General features: G+C 32.7%; 1 protein-coding gene across 3 annotated transcripts in view; it reads right to left on the reverse strand.

The window, feature by feature from the left end:
* The window catches only part of LOC123549026 (probable ATP-dependent RNA helicase DDX27), a 92,524-nt gene that overhangs the window by 31,677 nt on the left and 38,066 nt on the right, over nt 1-22,781 (reverse strand). Inside the window, exon 21 of one of the 3 annotated variants that reach the window (XM_053545725.1) lies at nt 21,726-21,812. The exons of the other annotated variants lie outside the window; for them this stretch is intronic. Within the exon in view, the coding sequence (XP_053401700.1) occupies nt 21,806-21,812 (7 nt within the window). The 3' untranslated portion in view covers nt 21,726-21,805. Of the gene's footprint in view, nt 1-21,725; nt 21,813-22,781 lie in introns of those variants that run through there. 3 annotated transcript variants of the gene reach the window in all.

The following is a 22,781-nucleotide window of genomic DNA, read 5'->3' on the forward strand; positions in this document are numbered from 1 at the left end:
GGTCTAACTCATCATCAGAAAAAACCCCCTATCCTTTCCCCCTAGTTTTGTTATGGTATACATGGAATGTTTCTTTTACTAAAGTAGAGGTTTGGGGGCCCTATATCAAAGTTGAAAATCCAAAAACCCAAAATGCAAATTTTGGAAGTTTTGTTAGAGGAAAACTGATTTTGTTCTCTTTCTAATGTCGTCTTTGGGTTCAAAATTTTCCCCCTGGCAATGATCACCAACATCCTTTTAAAAAGTATGCAAAGCATGGCTTGTCGGGCTATCGTGCAGCATTTTCTTTCCATTTCCATTTTAAAGTACAAGTGCTGAGTATCTTTCTTTATGAAAAAGCTGAATCAAAAGGGTACTCTTCGCAGTTGGGAAAACCAGATGAATCCTTTCGATTTCGCTCAAAATACGTAGAAGAAAAAACTAGTAATTTTTCCCTTTTATGTGTGGCTGCCACTTTAAAGGTCCTCAAAAGGGCGCTGTAATATTTGAATAAATCCTAGATTTTACAGCTTGCGTGAGAACATTTTCTTTTACGTCCAAGAAATTAATGCTTTTTGTAGTCTATTTGTGGGAAGATGTTTTTTTTCAAAAAAATGAAATAACATCCCTATGGTGTAATAAGTACCCCCGCCAAAAAAAAAATTACATTAAAACCCATTTCCTGGTCCCTGAAAACTTAACACTTTGTTTAGTAAAGGGACAGATAAGTTAAAGTCTGGTAACAACCACTTTTCTGTCCCCTCCCCTTGAAAGGCATTGCTTGCACCCACGACGTCTACTTTGCTGTTTCCGGGGCTTTCCCAAAAATCAGATTTCATTCCATCATTTTTTGACCCTAAAGCTTTGCCCCTCAAATTTTCCAAACCTAAAAACTTTTTCCCACTAATTTCAGAAAAAAGATGTAAGTGTAAACCAAGAAAATGGGGATTTTTGAAAAAAAGAGCACTTTTCCCTTTTGTTAGTTCTTCCCATCCAGTAAAAAAAAATTCGGGAATTTTTCTTTCCTAAAATTTTCTAAAAAATTTTATTAAACCCTTTTTCCCAGGCTGGCCGGTCGACATTGTTTGACATGTTTGAAATGATTATCACCAACACTGTTTTCACTTCTTTCACAGCTGTCAAGTTGTTAATAGGGTTTGAAAAGTATCAAATGCAGTTTTCGTGATTTGTTGAACTTTCTCTAAGTCAAGAAAGTAAGGTGTTTATTTTCGTCCTAACAATGTAAGTGTTGAAAAGTTTTCCCCAAATTTACGAGTTTTTTTTCACGTGACAAGAAAGGGTTTTTCCCTTTGATGGAAAAACATGTGAAAATTTTTTTGAGTAACAACGTTTTTGAGAATTTTTCTATTGTGCTTTTTTGGTAATTTTTTGGGTTTTCTTTCCCTGAAGTGTAACACCTCCTTTTTATTTGGGTTTTTGTGATGGGCACTTTACAATTGCTTAAGTTCATAAAACCGGGTTTTTTTTTTTTAAAGAATTAACTTTCGTAAAAAAAGCTCAACCTGTTTTGTCATTCAAAGTTGTTCCATGTAGTCACAGTTTATCTAAGGTCATTCACTGACTTTTTAAAATCGATTTATTTTTAAAACCTGATCTTTTTCATCAAAAACCCTTGTAACTGGGACGCTGGTCAGTACTGCTTTTTAACATGTAAACCCTTTTTTGTAATGCAATGTTTTAGCGTTAAAGTTTTTTTGCATGATTTTAAGTTTTTTTTTTGCAACAGTATACATTGGTTTTTAAGTCTTTCTTAAACTTTTGCTTTTGGCGAATTAATTTAAACTTTGGTTTTTTTTTAACCGTTTAACTTCAGATTCTGAACGGTCCCCAGGTTTAATTTACTTTTAAATACGTACATTTTTCTACTAAGCTGTTTTTTTTGTTTCTTGAATTTTTTTAGGGTTTTGACTCCTTTCTTGCAATTTTTCTGTTTAAAGATTTGTTTTTTTCTAAGTTTTTTATCCCCGGTCTCTTTATTTTCAATATCCTTTTTTTATGAAAAAGTTCACCAAGGATTTCAAAAACGTTTCAAATACTTGTTCACTTTCACTATGTTTAAAATCACAATTGACATAAAGTCTAAAACGGGAATACAAATTTCTATTAAGGAACCCTTTTTTTTATTCACTCTTTTACTTTTTCTTCCTTAAAATCGTCAGTTTTAACAAAGATTTTGTATTAATTTCAGTAACATGATACCAGAAAGAGTTGAGAAAATTTCGCAAATGATGCTTTTCCCAAAGCAGCGATTGAAATTTTTGAACGCTTTTAAGGCACAACCCACTGTAAGTCCTTTTAAGGTCTTTTTTTCAAAACTTCCTGTTTTGATTGGACCCTTTAAAAAAAAAAAAAATTTGAACTAAATTTATGAACTAAAAGTAAAATATAAAAAACTGTAAAAACAGTTAAAAAATTTAAATTACTCCAAAAAAATTATGGAGAGTTTTCACATGCCCTTCTGTAATCTTTAAAACAAAGGTGCTTTCCTATAACGTGACTTTTAAAACATTCAACAATCAGGTCAAAATTCTAAACAAATGCATTGAAGTGAAACTTCTCCATTTTAGAAGTCACTGAAAAAAAAACTTTTTAAAATTTTCTTTTTCCATTTTCCCAAATGAAGTCTGCAAATGCAGGAAAAGGTGGAAAACCGGGTAGCCCAAAGAAAATCTATTAAGTTTTTCTTTAAAAATTCCCAAAAAATATCAACACCTTGCCAGCTACCTGTATAAGTTTTTTTTTCATTTTCGAAGTCTAGTCCACCCCCCTTTGTTTTAAAAATTAAAAGACTTAAAAAGCCAAATTCTGTTGAGAATCTCCCAACCTCCGGTTGAAAAACCGTTGGAAAAGTACTTGAAGAGTGAAAATTGCAAAATTTACACCCGTTCGGGCAATCAATAAAAATTTTGCAAACCGGTGTTTACCCTAATTTCAGCAAAACGTTCAAATGGAAAGTTGCATTGGGGTCAAGTTTAAGTGAATCAACAGAAATAATTTACATTTGATTTCCCCTTTTCCCCAAAGCAGTTTAAACTTTCCTCCTTTTTTTGTGACATTAAAAACTTTTTCTTTTGTGAAGGAAGCTACTTGTAGAAAAAAGGGCTTACAACGGGGAAAATGTATTTTGCAGCTGAATTCCCCCAAGAAAATTTTTACTTTCACGGAAAAGGGGGGCTTTTCTTTTAAATCAAACATAAATTCTATTATACAAAGATTCCCAGATAAAAAAAGCAGCAAAAAAGCAGCCAAAAAAGTTGTCCGTATTGCCCAAGTGAAGGTACAGACAAGTGAATTTTAAAAGTGCTTTACAGAATAACTTAGAATTATATGAACATCTTTTTTGCCAAAAAATAATCAACTGGTTGGTACCAAACAAGTGCCGTAATCAATGATCATGCTGTAAAGCTGGGAAAATTTCCCCCACAATTTATCTAGCTAGTTGCAAAAAAAAATTTGTGGGTTAGTTTGAAAAAAAATATTTAACTTTATTAATTATAAAAAAAGAAGAACAAAAAGTTTTTTTCGCTAAGCCCTCGAATTTGTCATGACATAAAGATCGCATTCATTTACAGTGCATCAAGCTATATTAATGAACATTTTATAATTTACTTGTCATATTACTGAGCAAGACAATTTTCCAAAATGCTAAAACAAAGTAATAAATTCGTCCACTTACTATTTCATTAAATTGTAATTGTTTATACCCCTTTAACAAAGGGATCACTGCATGCGACAAATTCTTAAAATTCCAACAATCAATTTCTCCTCAATTTTCATACGGTAGAAATCTATTTGATTCTATTTAAATTTATAATTTACTAAAGAACCCACCCACTCCCCTCACAGCCCGCATTTTTTGTAACGATTTATAAAATTTCCCCCGGCTGTCATCCAACAAAATACAACAAATAGGGGCCAAACTTTCAAAAAAACATATTTCAGTTTTAGATACCCACCATTATTTATTTATCGATTTTAAAAAGTAAAAATTTCTCTCTATTTCAAGCAAACACTTGCGTGTTGACATTTTTTTCCCTTCATTGGCGAATTTGTTATTTCATAAGGAATGCATGATTGTGGAAAAATTGGCAAAATATCCGAAAAAGAAATGGTCCAAAATTTTGCTAAATTTGATACGTTGTATCCTTTACTTTGTATTTTTTCGTTTTATCAAAGTTTTCACATATTGAACTAATTTATCTGGTTTCATCACCGTAATAGAGGAAAACGCTAAATTTTTTGAAGGAATTTTCAAATTGCCTCATTTCTTTTCGTGCGGTTTCCGGGAAACAAAAATTTTTAAAGATTTCACATGCCATATTTTCTATTAAAAAAGTTATGACGTTTTTTCGGCCCAAAAGAAATTGTTTATTTCAGGAAAACCCGTAAAAAAAGGAAGGGTATCCGGCTTCCGGGGTTTTTTGTTTTTAGGCCAGTGCGCATCTCGCGCGCAGCGCCACCAGCGAGTGTAGTTGCTAAGACAATTACAATATGCAAAAAAGTTAAAAATTTTTCCGACAATTAAAATTTCATTTAAATTGTAATGTATTATACCCCTTTAACAAGGGATCATGATGCAACAAGTTCTTAAAATTCACAACAATCAATTTTCCATCATTTTTTCTTATGATAGAAAACTTTCTGATTTTTATTCAATTCATAATTCCTGAAATGAACCCCCCCCACTCCACATCACAGCGCCGATTTTTTTGTAAGCGATTTTAAATTTCCCCGGGTCCCAAAAAAATACAAAAAAATGGTGCAATACTTATCAACAAAACATATTACAGTGTTTTTTGATCCCTCCATTATTTTTTTATCGATAAATGTTAAAATTTTTCTTGATTTCAAGCAAACACTTCGCGTTTTGACATTTTTCGTTCATTCGGAGTTCTGTTATTATTAAGGAATGCTGACTTGTCCCAGTTGGCAAAATCCTCCAAAGAAAAATGGGCCAAAGTTTTGCTAAATTTGTACGTTGTCATCCCCATTACTGTTGTATTTTTCGTTTTTTTCAAATGTTTACACATTATTGAAATAAAATTTTCTGGTTTCATCACCGTAAAGGCGTAAAAAAGCTAAATTTTTTGAAAGGAAATTTTCAAAATTGCCCCATTTCTTTTTTGTGCGGGCCCGGAAAAAAATTTTAAAAAGATTACACAGCGCATTGTTTTATTTAAAAAGTTATGACGTTTTCTGGCCCCAAAGAAATTGCTTTATTTTAGGAAAAAACCCCTAAAATAAAGGGAAAGGGGATCAGGCTTCCTGGGGGGGTTTCTGTTTTTAGGCCCTTTGGGATCTCGCTGCGCAGCCCCCTAGCGAGTGTGATGCTAAGCAAGTTAAATATGCTAAAACAAAGTAATAAATTCAGTCCCCAAATTCATTTCAGTAAATTGTAATGTATTATCCCTTTAACAAGGCATCCTGCATGCAGAAAGTTTTTTAAATTTTACAACAATCAATTTTCCATCAATTTTCAATAGAGTGAAAACTTTTGATTCATTAAATTTATAATTCACTGAAATGAACCCCCCCCACTCCACATCCAGGCCGCTTGTTTTTAAGCGATTTATAAATTTCCCACGGCGTCAAAACCAAACAAAAAAAAATACAAAAAAAATAGGTGCAAAATTATCAACAAAACAATTCATGTTTAGATACCCTACCATTATTTATTTATCGATAAAAAGAAAATTTCTCCTGATTTAAGCAAACACTTCGCGTGTTGACATTTTTGTTCATTCGGGGGAAAATTTGTTATATCATAAAGGATGCAGATTGTCCGAATATGGCAAAAAACCTCCCAAAAAGAAAGTGGTCCAAAAGTTTTTCTAAAATTGATACGTTGTCATCCTATTACTGTTGTATTTGGTTTATATCAAATGTTTACCTTTTGAATAATTTATCTAGGTTTCATCACCGTAAAAGAGGTAAAACCTAAATTTTTTTGGGGCTTTTCAAAATTTTCCTCATTTCTTTTCTGTGCGGTCCGGAAAAAAAAATTTTAAAAATTACACATGCGCATTTTTTTTTTTCTTTTTTTTCCCCCTTTTTTTTTCTTTTTTTTGGGTTTTTTTTTTTTTTTTTTTTTTTTTTTTTTTTTTATTTTTTTAAATTTTTTTTTTTTTTTTTTTTTTTTTTTTTTTCCTTTTTTTTTTTTTTTTTTTTTTAAAAATTTTTTTTTTTTTCCAGTTAAAATTATTTTTTTTTTTTTTTTTTTTTTTTGGTTTTTTTTTTTGTTCTTTTTCTTTTTTTTTTTTTTTTTTTTTTTTTTTTTTGGTTTTTTTTTCCTTTTTTTTATTTTTCAAATTTTTTTTTTTTTTTTTTTTTGGGGTTTTTTTTTTTTCCTAATAAAAAAATTTTTTTTTTTTTTTTTTTTTTTTTTTTAAAAAAAAATTTTTTTTTTTTTTTTTTTATTTTTAAAAATTTTTTTTTTTTTTTTTTTAAAAAATTTTTATTTTTTTTTTTTTTAAAAAAATAATTTTTAAAATTTTTTTTGGTTTTGTTTTGTTTTTTTTTTTTTTTTTTTTTTTTTAAAAAATTTTAAATTTTAAAATTTTTTTTTTTTTTTTTTTTTAAAGTATGCTTTTAGAATAAAGAATTGTCCGAATAAAGGGGAAAAGTAACCGCGGGGTTTGTTAAACAGGGAAAACTCTTTTACGAAAAAAAAAATTGTAGGGGATCTAAAAAATTAATTTTTTTGTTGTTAAGTATTGCACCTATTTTTTATTTTGTTGGATGGCCGGGGAATTTAAAATCGTTCAAAACAATCCGCTTTGTTTTGGGGGGGGGGCTTTAGGAATTATGAAAAGAACAAATATATTTTACCCATAAAAAAAAAGGGAAAATTTATTTTTAAATTTAAAACGCTCATGGGACCCCCTTGTTTAAAAGGGGAAAATTTTCCCCCTTTCTGAATTGTTTGTGGAGAATTTTACTTTTTTAAAAATATTTTGAACTTTTTTAGCAATGCTACACTCGCTAGGTGGCGCTGCGCGCGAGATCGCACTGGCCCAAAAACAGAAACCCAGGAAAAACCCTGATACCCCCCTTATTTTAGGGTTTTTTCCCGAAATAAAAAAATTTCCTTGGGCCAGAAAAACGTCATAACTTTTTAAAGAAACATATGCGCAGGGGTAATCGTTAAAATTTTGTTTCCGGGCCCCACAGAAAAGAAATGAGGCAAGTTTGAAAAGTTCCTTTCAGAAAAATTTTGCGTTTTACGCTCTATTTCGGTGATGAAACCCAGATAAATTAAATTCAATAAGTTAACATTTGATATAACGCAAAATCAACAGAATAGGGGGGGGGGGGGTGAAAAAAAAAAAAAAAAAAAAAAACGGTATCAAAATTAGCAAAAACTTTTGGACCCCACTTTTTTTTTTTGGAGGTTTATTTTGCCTTCTCGGACAAAATTTTTATTTGGGGGGAAAAAAAATTCCTTTAATGAAAAAAAAAAGGGGGGGGAAAAAAAGTCAAAAACCACGGAAGTGTTTGCTTGAAACAGAGGGAAAAACTTTTTTAAAAATTTTTAAAAACGATAAATAAATAATGGGGAGGGTATTTTAAAAACACGTAATAAATGTTTTTTTGATAAGTTTGCACCTATTTTTGTTTTTTATTTTGTTGGATGACGCCGTGGGAATTTATAATCGCTTACAAACAAGCGGCGCTGTATGTGGGTGGGGGGGGTTCATTTTAGTGAATTATGAATTGAATAGAAACAGTGTATTTTTACTCAGTATTTGTAAAATTTATGGGAAAGAAATTGTTTGGGAAATTTTAAAAACTTGTCTGCTGCAGTGAATGCCTTGTTAAAGTGGTATAAACATTACAATTTCAAAATATGTAATTGTCGGATGAATTTATTTCTTTTGTTTTAGCATATTGTGAACTTGTCTTGCATCGTTAGGACAAGTCAAATTTTGAAAGTTGCATGTGATAAGCAGATGCACTGTAAAAAGAATGCTGATCTTTTGTCATGACAATTTGAGGCTTAGCGCAAAAAAATTTTTATCTTCTTTATTTATAATTTTATAAAGTTCAATAGTTTTTCACTAACTAAACCAAATTTTTTTCTTCAATCTAGTAATAAATTAGGGAAAAAGTTCCCGCTTTTCACTGATCATTGTTAAGGCACTATGTTTGGAAGACCCGTTGATTACTTTGGCAAAAAGATGTTCATATGAAAACTAAGTTTTTCTGTAAAGCACTTTAAAATTTCACTTGTCTGTACCTTCCCCGGCCCAATAGGCAACTTATTTGCAGGGCCCTTTTTGCTGCTTTTGTATCTGGGAATCTCTTGTATAAAAGAAGTTTCAAAATTTATTAATAGAAAATCCCCCTTTTCCCTGAAAGTTAAAATTTTCTTGGGGGGAAATTAGCTGCAAAAAAAATTTCCCAGTTTGGGAAGCCTTTTTTTTACAAGTGTTCACTTCACATAGGGAAAAAAAGTTTTTAAGTCACAAAAAAAAGGGGGAAATTGAAAATGCTGTGGGGAAAGGTGAAATCAAAAGTAAATTTTTCTGTTGATTTCATTAAAATTGACCACAGTGCAACTTTCCATATTGAACGTTTTGCTGAAAGGGTTTGGCTAAACACCGAGTTTGCATTATTATTGATTGCTGAGAAGATTAATGTGCAATTTCAGCTCTTCAGCAGTACGGTTTCCTCAGCGGTTTTAACCCAGAGGGTTGGGAGATTCCAACAGAAATTTTGTTTGTTAAGTTCTTAAATTTTTAAGACAAAAGGGGGGTGGACGTAGACTTCAGAAACGAAACAGAAACTTTTAAGGGAGCGGCAGGATGTTGTATTTTTAATTTTTTAAAGAAAAATTAATGCTTACTTTGGGCTACCGAGTTGTTCTCCCTTTACCCCGCATTTGCAGACTTCATTGAGGAAAGTGGAAATAAATTTGAAAAAGTTTTTTCGATGATCTTCTGAAAATGGAGAAGTTGCACTTTAAAGCATTTGTTTGAATTGACACTGATTGTTGTGTTTTAAATGTCAGGTTAGGAAAGACCCCTTTTTTTAAAGATCTACAGTATAGGGGCATGTGAAACTCTCCATTTTTTAGTGGATATTATTTGTTAACTGTTGTTACAGTTGTTACATATTCTTTTTGTTATATAAATTTTTTGTTCATATTTTTTTTTTTTCATAATGGACCAATCAAAAAGGAAGTTTTGAAAATAGACCTTGAAAAAAGGGCTTCAGTGGGTTTTGCCTTAAAAGCGTTTAAAAAAATTCAAGTTGCGCTTTTGGGAAAACATCATTAGTGAAATTTTTTTCAAACTCTTTCTGGGATCAGGTTACTGAAATTAATCAAAAACTTTTTTAACCAAACTGTACAAATTTTAAGAAGAAAAAGTAACGAGGTGAGTATAAAGACAGGTTCCTTAAAAAGAAATTTTTTATTCCAGTTAGACTTTTTATGTCACTTGTGTTTAAAAATAGTGAAAGGAACAAGTATTTTAAAACTTTTTGAAATCCTTAGATGTGAACTTGTTCATAAAGAAAAGGGTTTGAAAATAAAGAGACCGAGAAAAAAACTTTAGAAAAAGACAAATCTTTAATACATGAAAAATTGCAAAAACGGGGTCAACCGTAAGAAAATTAAGAAACAAAATAAACACTTAGTAGAAAAAATGTATATTAAACGTAAATTAAATGAGTCCCTCGAATCTGAAGTTAAAAGGTTTTTAAAAAAAAACTCAAAGTTTTTAATTCGCCAAAAGCAAAAATTTAAGAAAGATTAAAAAACCAAAATGTCTTTCTGTTGCAAAACAAAACTTAAAACATGCAATAAAAATTTAACGCTAAAACAGTTGCATTAAAAACAGGTTGACATTTAAAAAAACAAGTAGCGACCCAAAGCTGTCGATTTTAGAGGTTATTGTGAAAAAAAATCAGGTTGTTAAAGTTAAATCAGATTTGAAAAAAACAGTGAATGACCTTCAATAAACTGGACTACATGGAACAACTTTTGAATGCAATAAAAGTGTTTTAGTTTTTGACGAAAGTAAATTCATTTAAAGTAAAACCCTGGCATTTTATGAATTAAGCAAATGTAAAGTACCATCACAAAAAACCCGAAGTAATAAAGGAGGTGTTACCTTTCAGGGAAAGAACCTAATAAATTACCAAAGAGAGCTAAATAGATAAAATAGTGTTGCAAAAGCTGTTGTTACCAGAAACATTTGTAATGTTTTGCCACAAAGGAAAACCTTACTTGTCACTGATGAAAATTCGTAAAAATTTGGTAAAACTTACAACACTACATTGTTACGGACGAAATAAATCACCCTTTCTTTCTTGGACTTGAGAAAGTTAACAAATCAGCGAAAACGCATTTTTACTTTTCAAAAACCCTATTTAAAAGACTTGACGATGTGAAAGAAGTGAAAACAGGTTGGTGATGGATCATTTCAAACATTTTCAATACATGTCTGCCCGGGCCCGAAATGAAAAGGCATTTAATAATTTATTGAAAATTAAAAAAAGGGACAAACCCCTAAATTTTGGGATTTACGGTTGGGAAAAAAATTAACAAAAGGGCGGTGACCCTTTGTCCCAAAAAACCCCCCCCTTCTTCTGGGGTTTTACCTTACTAGAACTTTTTTTAAAACGTTTAGTGGGAAAATGGTTGTTAAAAGTTTAAAAGATCTTTGGGATGGGGACAAAGCTTTGGGTTTCAGAAATGAGGGAGGAAGTGAAATTAAATTTTTGGAACCCCGAATCAGAAAACATTAGACTGTTTAATGCTGAAAGCAAGGGGTTTTCAAGGGAGGGGGGACGGAAAAATTTGGTTGTTACGCGGGTTTTTCCCATACTTATCTGCCCCTTAAACAAAAAACCCCGTTTAAGTTTATCGGGTCCCAGGGGAAATCGGTTTAATTAATTTTTTTTTTTGGCGGGGTATTTTATTATACCATGGGGAAGTTCTTTAACATTCTTTAAAAAAAACATCATTTCTACAAAAAACTACAAAAAACGAAAATTTGGGCCCGGAAAAAAAAAAATGTTTCATCGCAAGCGAAAAAGTCTTAGGATTGAAAATCAAAATTTAAATTTTACACCGCCATTAGGGGAGGATCCTTGAAAGTGCAGCACCCCACAAAATAGACTTTAAAAATTTAAACTATTTTTCTTCTACAGTTTTTTTTCGAGCGAATATCGAAGGATTCATCTGGTTTCCTAACTGGCGGGAAGAGTCCCCTTTTTGATTCAGACTAAAATTTAAATAAAGAGGAAGTATACCCCCCCCTTTGATTTGGGAAATAAAGGGTGTAATGAAAAAGTTGCACAGATAGCACGGGCCCCTTACCCACGCTTTGAAAGTTTTTTTTGGTTTTAAAAGGATTTTGATGATCATTGCCGGGGGGGGAAATATTTTGAAACCAATGACGACATTAGAAAGGAGAACAACCCCGTTTTTCCCCCATAACAACTTCCAAACCCAGAAAATTTGGTTTTTTGGTTTTTTAAACCAAGAAATGGGGCCAAAATTTGCCACTTAAGTAAATGAGGCTTTTTACATGAAAACCCATGAAAAAAAACTAGTGAAGGGAAATAGGGAGTTTATTGATGATAAATTTAGAAAAGGGCAAATAAAGAAAGTAGAAAGGATGGCAGAAAATACAGGGGGGACTTTTTTAAAAGCTAGGGCAGAAAAATAAAAGGGAGCAAAGAAAAAGGGATATTAGCAAAAAGGTCTGAGGCAAAAGGAAAAATTTAAAAAAAAAAGGAAAAAGCAAAAAGGGGAAATTATTTAAAAATATTTAAATTTTTAACCTTGGCGGGACTGAAAACCAAATAACAGGGGGGCCCTTGGAAGGAATTCATAGTAACCAAAAAAAAAGGGGAACTTTGAATTTGGGCGGGCTCATTTTTGGGAAAATTTGTGTTAGAAAAAAAAAAATTTTAAAAACCCGAACAGTGTTAAACTTCAGAAAAAAGGAAAATTGGGTTTTACAAAAATAAAATTTTGGGAAAAATCTAAGAAATTTCTGAATAAACACAAAAAGGGCCCATAAATTTAAAGGGGCAAAAAAGGGGAAAAAGGGGAAAAAAAACTCCCCATTTTTTTTTTTAAAAAACGAATTCAGCAAAATTTCCAAGAAGATACAAAACCTTGGAGGGGTAGAAACCGGGGTTACCAAGCTATCCAGAGGTTAATTTTGGTGTATGTTTGGGTTTGAAGAGTTTCCCACAACAACCCTGTTTTGGGTTTAAAGGAAATCCCATTTGAAGATACTACCAAGCCATTTGGGGAAATTTCCAGTTGGACGTTCCATTCAGCGGGCTTCATTTTCCATTACGGGATTCACCCCCTTTTTACTATTTCAACCCCAAGTTACCTTCTTTCATTACAAAAAAAACTCCAGTTACAGTTTTCCTCTAAGTTTATCTTCATCCCTTTTGGGGATCCCCCCCATTTACAGCTTCTTTCCCAAAGTTGCAGTTTCAGTCCAAATTAGAGCTTTTTACCCCAAACCTTCGTTGCATGTTACCGCTTTAGTCCCTTTTTGTTGCAGAAATTTTTAAACACCCCTTTTTTGTTTTTTCTAAAACACAAAGGGACACTCCTGGGATAAAGAAAGGGAAAGGTTTAAATTTTTTTACCCTAGTTTTTTAAAAAAATTTTAGCACAGGCTTGGATTTTAAGGGGTTAAAATTTTTAAGTGGTTTTTAAAGGACTATATATTTTTGTTGTACATTGATTTTTTAAAACCCTTAAATGTGCAAGGGGAAAGACTATCAAATTTTGCACAGACTACAAAAAGTGTCTTAGTGTTGATTAAGCTGCTTTTTCCAAAAAAAATACTTGATATCCCCCTATTTGTAATCAGTTTAAAAACTAGATCCCGCTGGCATGGCCCGTCATGCCAAATTGACCAAATCTATAATGGGTTTCCCCAAAGTCAGTAAAAAATTCAGTATTTTTGGTTCTTCAGTTGCCCTTTTTATTTTCAATTTTTCGTTTTGTTTTTTGGGTTGGGGTTTTTTTGGGATGCCTGTTAAATTTTTTTTTGCAAGCAAACTTTTTTTAAAATGAATTTTTTAGCCCCTAATTAAATGCCCAGGGTTTCATTTTTTAGCTGTCCAAGAGAAAAGTTTTTTTTAGGGTTTTTATGGAAATTTTTCAAAAAATTTTGGACTTGTACTGTTTCATAAAAAAGTAAAACATTACCCTTTTTATTTTGGGAAAATTTTTTCCCCAAAATTTAAGTACATGGGTTCACATTGGGCGCGGGTTTGAATTTCCCCTGATATAAAAATTTTGAAGATTCCCAAAAAACACCTTTCTTTGTACGCGGGCCAATTTTTATTGATATAAGGAAATTTAGTAAACCCCCTGAAACTTTAATTTTTTTTTCTATCAAAACAGGGGAAACAATTATTTATGAAAAACCTTTAAAAACATGTAAAATTTTTCCCCAAAAATTTTGGGGGCATGGGCCCCGGTAGCATTAAAAGAAAGAATTTTTGGCAAATCTCTTGTTTCAACTTTTAAAAATTTTAAAAATCTTTTCCTTAAAAATTTTAACTTAAAGATTTGACTGTTGGGAAATTTTTTTCAAAACAGGAATACTTTTTTTTTAAAACCCGGGATTTAAACAATAAATAAAAACCCCAAATTTTTTTGGTTTTAAAAAAAACAGGGTTTTTTTCAAACTTCTCCCCCTTTTGGGGAAAAAAACCAGTCAAAATAAAACAAGTTAACTTCCACCGAAAGAAAAGTCTATAGCTAAGGGATTATTTTTCGAAACCCTTTTTTTTGTCACAATCAGTGGGAATTAAAAATTTAAAAAATATTGGTTTTTCATGAAATTTTATTAAATTTTTTGTACAATTATATTAATTATTTACCAGTTCATCAACCTTTGTGGTGTGTGTGTGTGGGTTTTATAAATATATTTAAATTTATAAATTTTTATTTGTTTCCGAAAATTTTTTGAGTGTTTAACTGGTTCCCCCAGAGAAAAATTTTCCATTTTACATTACATACAACGTCCAAAAAGGGCAAGGTCAGAAAAATTTTTGTCAAAGGGTCAAGGTCAACATTAAAGGTTTGGTTTAAAAGGGTTTCAGTTTGGTTAATTTTTTTGCACTGCAGTTTTTGGGGTCAAAACTGGGAAAGGAAGACACATTTGTATGTTTTTTTAAGGGCCCGGGACAAATTTTTGTCACTTTCACATGTTTTTGAATGGGCGCATTTTAGACCTTTCAGGGGATATTTTTCCTTTAAAATTTTTTTTATCTAAAATGAAAATACTTTCCAAAAAAAATTTAAAAAAAACTTCCTTTAAAAGTGTTTTTGGGGGGCTAAATTTTAGCAAACTTTGTCATGTTTTTTTTTTAAAATTTTTGAGGTCACTTTTTGGGAAATTTTTGAAAAACACATTTTACAGCCTGGGCCCGGTTTTATCTAAAAAAGTCACCAAAAAATTTTTTTTTTTGCAATTTTGGTTTCCAAAAAAAGGGTTTTTTTTGGGATCCGTTTCTTTTTTAATATGGAAAATTTCAGTCAAAAAAAGAGGAATTAAAAAATTGGGTTAAAAAAACCTTTTGCATTGCTACAAAGTTTTAGGGGTTTCCCTTTAAAAAAATGAAAATTTTAAAATAAAGTACACATGAATTTTTTTAAGTTTTCCCCTGATGATTTGGTAACAAAAATTTACTTAAAAATCCTGGGAGTAAATGTGCCGTTATTAAAAAAAGTACGTAATTAAGGGTAAAAAGTTAGGTTTTCTTGCAAAACCCTAACTCTAAAGCAATAATTTTCCCGTGACAAAATAAAACCTAAACCCGACATGGGCCAAAATGAAAATAAAGAATTAAAGTTGGACTTCCGGGAAAGATTTAACAACCTCAGGGGTAAAATTACTCAGAAAATTTAATAGCTTTTAAAGGGTTTTAAAACCCTTTTCCTTTTGGGAACCCGTGTAAAACCAAGCAGGCTAATCATGGTCTGCACCGTTTGCTGTTTTATTCAGTAAATTTTCAATGAACAACCCCTTTTAAAAATAAATGGGGATTGCCCAAAATTTTACCAGTCCATTTTTAAAAAAATTTAGGGAGGGGAAAAAAGGGTTTAAAAAAGGGCCATGATGGGCCCATATCCTCACCTGTTTTTCATTTTCAACTTGAGGACAAGAAGGTCCTCAGAAAAAATATCTAAGTCCAAAGGACAGGAACAACAAAGGGAAGAAATTTAACCAAAAAGAAAAAATAATTCTTACAAGGTATAGATGTGTCAAAATACACCTAAAAATTGGAGGTACCATCCATGTTGTACCATAGAAAAGTGGTCTCGGTTTTTCCCTACGGCCAATAATAAAAAAGTTACTAAAAATAAGCTATTTATAGTAACGTAAACGGGAAGTAATTAAAAAAAAAAAATATTGTAAGTGAACAAAAGAAGGATCTGCCAAATAAATCTGTTGACATAAATGAAATTTCAGATCAGTATCTTCATTAGTTATGGAGATATACCCATTTTAATTTGAAATAAAGGGAGGTAATTTGACATAAAATCAGTCCATAGTTATCTACCCTGATTGTCTCAGTCCAACTAATAACAATAATGAAATTTCAAATAAGTCCTATAAGTTCTTACTGATATAAATCCATTTTGATTACAATCAGGGGAGGTAATCAGATATAAAATAACTCTGGAACCTACGATTGGATCTGATTTGTCATGGAATCCAGGATTTATTGTTGTTGAAGATATTTTGGAAGTTTGTATCAAATAAAACCATAAATGAAGTCTCTATAAAATAGCCAATTTTGGACCTCTAAGGGGCCATAACTCTGGGACCCATGATGGAATCTGGCCAGTTGAAGAAAGGAAGCAAGATCTTGTGGTGATACAAGTTGTGTGCAAGTTTGGTTGAAATAAAATCATAAATAAAGCTGCTATTTTGCAGACAAGGTCAAAATAGCTAATTCTGGCCCTTTCAGGGGCCATAACTCTGGAACCCATGATGGAATCTGGCCAGTTCAAGAAAGGAACCAAGATCTTACGGTGATACAAGTTGTGTGCCAGTTTGGTAAAAATCAAATCAAAAATAAAGCTGCTATTGTGCAGACAAGGTCAAAATAGCTGATTTTGGCCCTTTCAGGGGCCATAACTCTGGAACCCATAACGGGATCTGGCCAGTTCAAGAAAGGAACCGAGATCTCATGGTGATACAAGTTGTGTGCAAGTTTGGTTAAAATAAAATCATAAATGAAACCACTATCGTGCAGACAAGAAATTGTTGACGCACGCACGCACGGACGCAGGGACTGACGAAGGGTGATCACAAAAGCTCACCTTGTCACTATGTGACAGGTGAGCTAAAAATAAAACTGGAAAGCAGTATGAAAATGGAACTTTCCATAAATAAGCGCTAAAACAACCACCCTCAATAAACTGCTTTCAGATATTTCTCCACTGGGACACTAAAATATCTCTATACCCTCCATTACCTGTCTGCTTCATCCAGGACGAGGATTTCCACACTGTCTAGGTTGAAGCTTAGTGAGTTATGAAGATGATCTATCAATCTACCTGGGGTTGCTATGACGATATCACGTCCTAAACGCAATGCAGCTTCCTGTTGCTTCAGATCCAAAACCACCTAGACAAGTAGGAAAAAATTCATTATTCAAAAACTATTTAAAAACTGGCCAGAAGATGCTCTAAAATCATAATTATTCTTTGAGGACCAATACCAATTTATGCAAAAAATCCATTTTAAATCATCTCCAAACTTTTAAATTCTCGAGGTTATGACACCACAAGATACTAAGGACCAATAATATCAAACGCATTGTCATCATTAAATCCTCAAAAAGAACATATTCTGCAACAGTGTAGTTCTCTACATACAGAGTTTGACAAAGCTGAGCTTCACAACTGAGCTAAAATAAAACTTTGAGATACACGGATCTAAGGGTACAGCATCAAACTCCTGATTTTAAGGCCACAGTGAGAGCAGAATATAACTATGGCCTTGTCAACCCCCTAACTAAAACTTGGGTATGGTCTTTAGCAGCCATCAACCTTATCTTTCATAAATTGTGATAACTTTCTCTACAATTTTTGTCAAATGAATTGGTTTCAGCTAAGCTTATAAATCAGAATCAATTATTAAACTAAACCAAGCAATTTTAATCACACCTGCTGCTAGTTTGAGTTCAATATTTGTGTAGTGTGCCAGTTGTTTGCCTGCTTTGGTTTGTAAAACAATCTCTCCAATATAGGTAACATAAATGCAATAGTTTTTCCTGCAACAAACAAATAGAAAATGTAATGTATATGCAATGAGATAACCTGCTGTCAAACGAAAACCTGTATGAACTCAAATTTTGCCTTTGATAATCAATGAACAGCTCCCTTCATGTGGGGATAAGAAATGAACTTAAAACAATGAACCAACACAACTTTTTTAATGTAAAGAAGCTTGTTCCGATCTGCCTGTAAGAAATGTGTATCAAGGGTTTTATAATACATTTTTTGTGATAAGTCTTATGTTGTCTGCTTTTGTTTTGGGTTTTACTTAACCAGTGTTCCTGGATTCTGTATCAATACTTAACTGTTTTCAGTAAGTGCCAAAATTCCAACTTTTCCACATCGAATCATTGGTGGACTTCAGACACAATGTTACTTATCAAATCGTCACAGAGAACATATGCCTCATCCTGGGATCAAACTCACAACCCTGTGTTCCATAGATAGGCACTCGTTACTGTGCTAGCTAGTCTGCTTTGGAACATGTAATTAACTTGAAGTACAAACTTACATGATATATGATAACAATGTGCAAAATACAAACAAGAGGTCATGGTGACCCTATATCGCTCACCTGTTAAACCTGGCATTGGAATCATCAAGATAAACATTCTGACCAAGTTTCATGAAGATAGGGTCATAAATGTCATGAAGATAGGGTCATAAATGTGGCCTCTACAGTGTTAAAATTCTAGTTTTTGACCCCACATGAACCAGTTTCGAACTTAGACTAAGAATCATAAAGATAAACATTTTTTTGCAAAGTTTCATGAAGATAGGTTCATAAATATGGCCTCTAGTGTTAACAAGCTTTTCCTTTTATTTTAGCTGGGGACCTAGTGTTTGACCCCACATGACCCAGTTTCAAGCTTGGACATATAAACATTCTGACCAAGTTTCATGAAGATATGGTAATTAACATGACCTCAAGCGTTAACAAGCTTTTCCTTTTATTTGACCGCGTGACCTAGTTTTTGACCCCATATGACCCAGTTTTGAACTTGGCATAGAAATCATCAAGATCCTGACAAAGTTTCATGGAGACAGGGTCATAAGTGTGGCCTTTAGGGTGTTAACAAGCTTGTCCTTTGATCTGACCTGGTGACCTAGTTTTTGATCCCACATGGCCCAGTTTCTAACTTGGACAAGAGAACATCAAGATAAACATTCTGTGCAAGCTTGTATAAAATCAAAGCATAAATGAAACCTCTATATGGCTGAAAGGGCCAAAATATTAAACTTTCCCTCTTTCAAGGGCAGTAACTCTCGAACCCATGGCAGAATCTAGCAGGTTTTCGAAAGGAACCGATATCACTTCTATCGTGTTCACGAGGTAAAAATTAACAAATTTTGGCTCCTTCAAGGGTCAATCAGGGGCTGTAACTAGGGACCCTATAAATTGGATCTGATGGATTCATCATGGAATCCAAGATCTATTGTTGTTACAGATATTTTGCATGTTTGTTGCAAATCAAACCATAAACGAAGCTTCTATATGGCTGCAGAAGCCAAAATATGAATTTTTTAGCCCTTTAAGCGGCCATAACTCTGCAATTCATGATGGGATCTGGTCAGTTTTCTAAAGGAACCAAGATACTATGCCAATACAACCTGTATGCAAGTTTAATTAAAATCGATTGCAAAATGTGGTCTCTATTGTGTTGACAAGCCAAAATAGGAAATTTTGGCCCTTTAGGGAGCCATAACTCTTGAACCCATGATGGGATCTGGCCAGTTTTCAAAAAGAACCTATAATGTCAATACAAGTTGTGTGCATGTATGATTAAACTCGATTATAAAATGTGGTCTGTATCGTGTTCACAAGAAATTATGGACGGATGAAGGGCGATCACAAAAGCTCACCTTTTCACTGTGTGACAGGTGAGCAAAAAATATCACTATTTGTTTGACCTTAAACTTTGATCTTACCTGACCCAGATACAGCACAACCACAGATATCCCTGCCAAGTAAGGCTATAGATATTGTAGCAGCTTGTTTCTTGAGGTTTTCAGTCTAGAGGTGAAGATCATATAAAGGTCAAGGTCATCTATATATAAGTCAGTTTGTAGTCCTTGCCAGAAGGTTTGTGTGATTATGAACTAAAGTGGGTCATTTATGAGGGCTGTAGGACCAAAAATGTTGTTTATTAAAGTTTTTAAGTTCAAAAGTGAGTCATATGAGGGTCAAGGTCAACATATGTATAGGTTAGTTTGTAGGTCTTGCCACAAGGATTATTGAATGTGAGAATGAACTAAATCGGGTCATAGTGTGGGCTGCAGACAAACAGTAAATTCTCGGATGGATGAACAGACAGACAGTTCAATCACTATACGCCCAGGCACATAAAAATGTTTTTGATAATTAGTTTTCATTACTAATTCAGTTAGGCACTCAACCAGAGAAAAGGCTCATTTACATGATTGTCAAGTCAAGTTATTGTTGATATTTTTGTTATTATAATGAAATGTATCCATATGATTACTCATATTAAAAAAAAAAAAAAAACTTGGATAATGCGACCTCAATACAATCAACACTGTTTATTTTCCAATACAGGTAACTATAGTTTATAATAATTACTTTGCAATACAGCCCCAAGATAATTTTATGACAGATTATCTTTAAACGCCCCTGGACTTATTGGCCTTAACTGCCACATTATAAAAGCTTATTAGTAAGCAGCTATAAAACAACCGCGTGTTTTGAGCCGTGATGCAATGATACACTTTTTCAATTGGGTTATGGACCTGGCTGAAAAATCTCTACAGAACAAGTTGATATATATGTATTGTTTACCATGAACTTGATTATATCGCTGGTGCAATTGATAGCGCAATTGATTACAAACTGTGAGGTGCAAGTTCAAGCCCAGGTTACGGCCGTTTTTTTCTCTAGTATAATTATTTTAATTTTATTTCAGTCAAGAATCTTTGAAGACTCTTTTTAAAAACCATTTCATATATATTGATAATAAGTAAGACCAACAGGCAAGTATTTTTGACCAGCTAACACATCATTCCCTAATCGATTCAATGAACTGCACAATTTTCTTGTGCAATGTTTATTGAAACAAACGATTATTTTTTTTTTTAAATATGAACTTACCAAGACTCGAACCTCGAAAAGCAAGTTTGTTAAGCCAACACCACATCCTTTGGGCCATGCATTCATTTACTTTCATTGAGAACTTATACCGCTCTACTATGTATTACATATATGTTCCTACCATTTTGTGGCTGTCCTGCATAAATTAGTCACGGCTCAAAAAACGTGGTCGACCTATACTTTTATATGTCACTGACATATAGCGCTATTATTTTTGTGCTCTAGAAAATGGAACAGTCATATGTATCATGCAGTTGTGCTAATGTTTTATGAAGCTTCTATTTTCAGTTCAGAAAAAAAATTATTTACAAAAATGTATTTGTTACCTTTTTATGCAAACGAATAAAGTTATAGATGTCTTTTTCAATTGTTCTTTTACTATTGTAAAATATCATACTGATCAAATAAGCTTAACTTCTAAGAAATACAGCAAAACATATCTATAGTTTATTTCAACTTTGACCTGTATAATTATGAACCTTTACCTTGAAGCCAAGGCCTTGTATCTTGTGGCATGTTTTACTTTATATCAAATATTTATGCAAAGTATTTTATAACTTTAAATGAATTAATTACGCGTGTTTAATTTCCATCCAACAGATTCATTGGCAGAGTGGTTAAGATTACCGACCTGAATCATAAGCCCCTCACCCTTCGTGGGTTAAAAAACTTGCTAAGGGTGTAGAATTCTTTAATTCTAGGACACCACCTAGCTGACATTCATTGTCATTATATATTTTGGCCGCTTCGGGTCATGGAGAAAATTCAATTTTACTGTCATAGAATTCTGCTCAAGATGGTGCTAGAGGGCATAAGGGATGTTGCATACTTCATTATCTTTCGTGAAAAGACTCGATCAAATCAAGTCTGCTATTATTTTGCTTGGTTGTATTCTTACTATTCCAAAGAATTTTCTCCAAGATTTTATTAACTATCACAACAGCAGTCTAAGAGCCATTTGGCAGTTCATAGTTCAGTGTTGTTACTGGTATATTGTGTGGTCCTTTGGGATCATGGAGAACATTCATCTTTACTGTAATAGAATACCACTTAACCCGCTGGGCGTGAGGGTGTTGCTCATTTCAATACCTTTCATGAATAGAATGAATCAAACTAAGTCTGCTATATCTTGCTCGGTTGCCTTCTATGTTTTCAAAGGATCTTCTTAAATAATTTATTTTTATAAAGTTTTATTTGCTAAAATCATCAGTTTTCATTCTTCTTGATATGTGAGCATTATATGCCACCTTAAAGGGGATTCAACAACACCATGAACATAAATGTATATAATGGGTCCATTGAACTTTTTTTCTTTCAACCACAAATGAGAGACACTAAATTTTACAATTTTATTTATGCATTTTTAACAGACCATGAACACAAATGATAAGAGAATTCCATCAATACTGTATCTGTCATCTCCTGAAATAAATAAAAAATAATCATCAATTATCATTATAAATTGCTTATCATATTAATTTGTGGCAAAAGTACTTTTTACATTAAATTTAACAGAGAAAATTCACATAAAACAAGTTATGTTACTGATAAAGGATGAATCTACCCGATGAAGTATTTTCCAACTGGGTACTTATATTTCCAAACGGGTTATGCGTGGCATTGTTTGTGACCTTGACACTGCAGGTAATTACCACACTTGCATATGACACATCATATCATGCCTATCATTTGTGTAAAGTTTCAGTGGACACTGTTGAATCATCTCAGAGTAAAAGCTGAATCATGTCAACCCTAAAACAAGAGCCCTTGCCTGTGTTTATGCCAATACTGATCTAGCTTGCACACCTAACACATTCTCATCATGCCTATCATTTGTGAAAAGTTTCATTGGAAACCGCTGAATCATCTCAAAGTAAAAGCTGAGACATGTCAACACTAACGCAAGAGCCCTTGCCTGTGATTATGTCAGTATTGACCTAACTTAAGCACCTCACACCTCATTATGCTTGACATTTGTGTACATTTTCATTGAATCACACACATTTTCATGGAAACAAAGTCATTTGCACAGACAGACAGGCAAAGAGACAGTGTGACCACTATATGCCTCCCCTCAGGGACACAAGAATGTACATTAGAATTTTCTCATAGTATGGTTCTAGTGAAACCCAAAGAAAGGAAGTTCTGTCTCAGACAGTCTGATTGATTGGGTCAAAAGTATAGCAGTTATATCATGATAATTCATATATTCCCATCTAATAGTATACACTTACTGAATGACTTGCCAGTCAATAGTAAAAATTATTGCCAAAGGTTGTGTTTTATTATATGACATCAGAAATAATTTTTCATAGATTCTACTTTTTTCCCATTAAGTTTGGACTTTAGCCCTGCAAAATTTACAGTTGAAGTACAGACCTATCAACAGCA

Source organism: Mercenaria mercenaria, chromosome 6 (genome assembly GCF_021730395.1).
Source record: "Mercenaria mercenaria strain notata chromosome 6, MADL_Memer_1, whole genome shotgun sequence".
In the NCBI taxonomy this organism is placed as follows: Eukaryota; Metazoa; Mollusca; class Bivalvia; order Venerida; family Veneridae; genus Mercenaria; species Mercenaria mercenaria.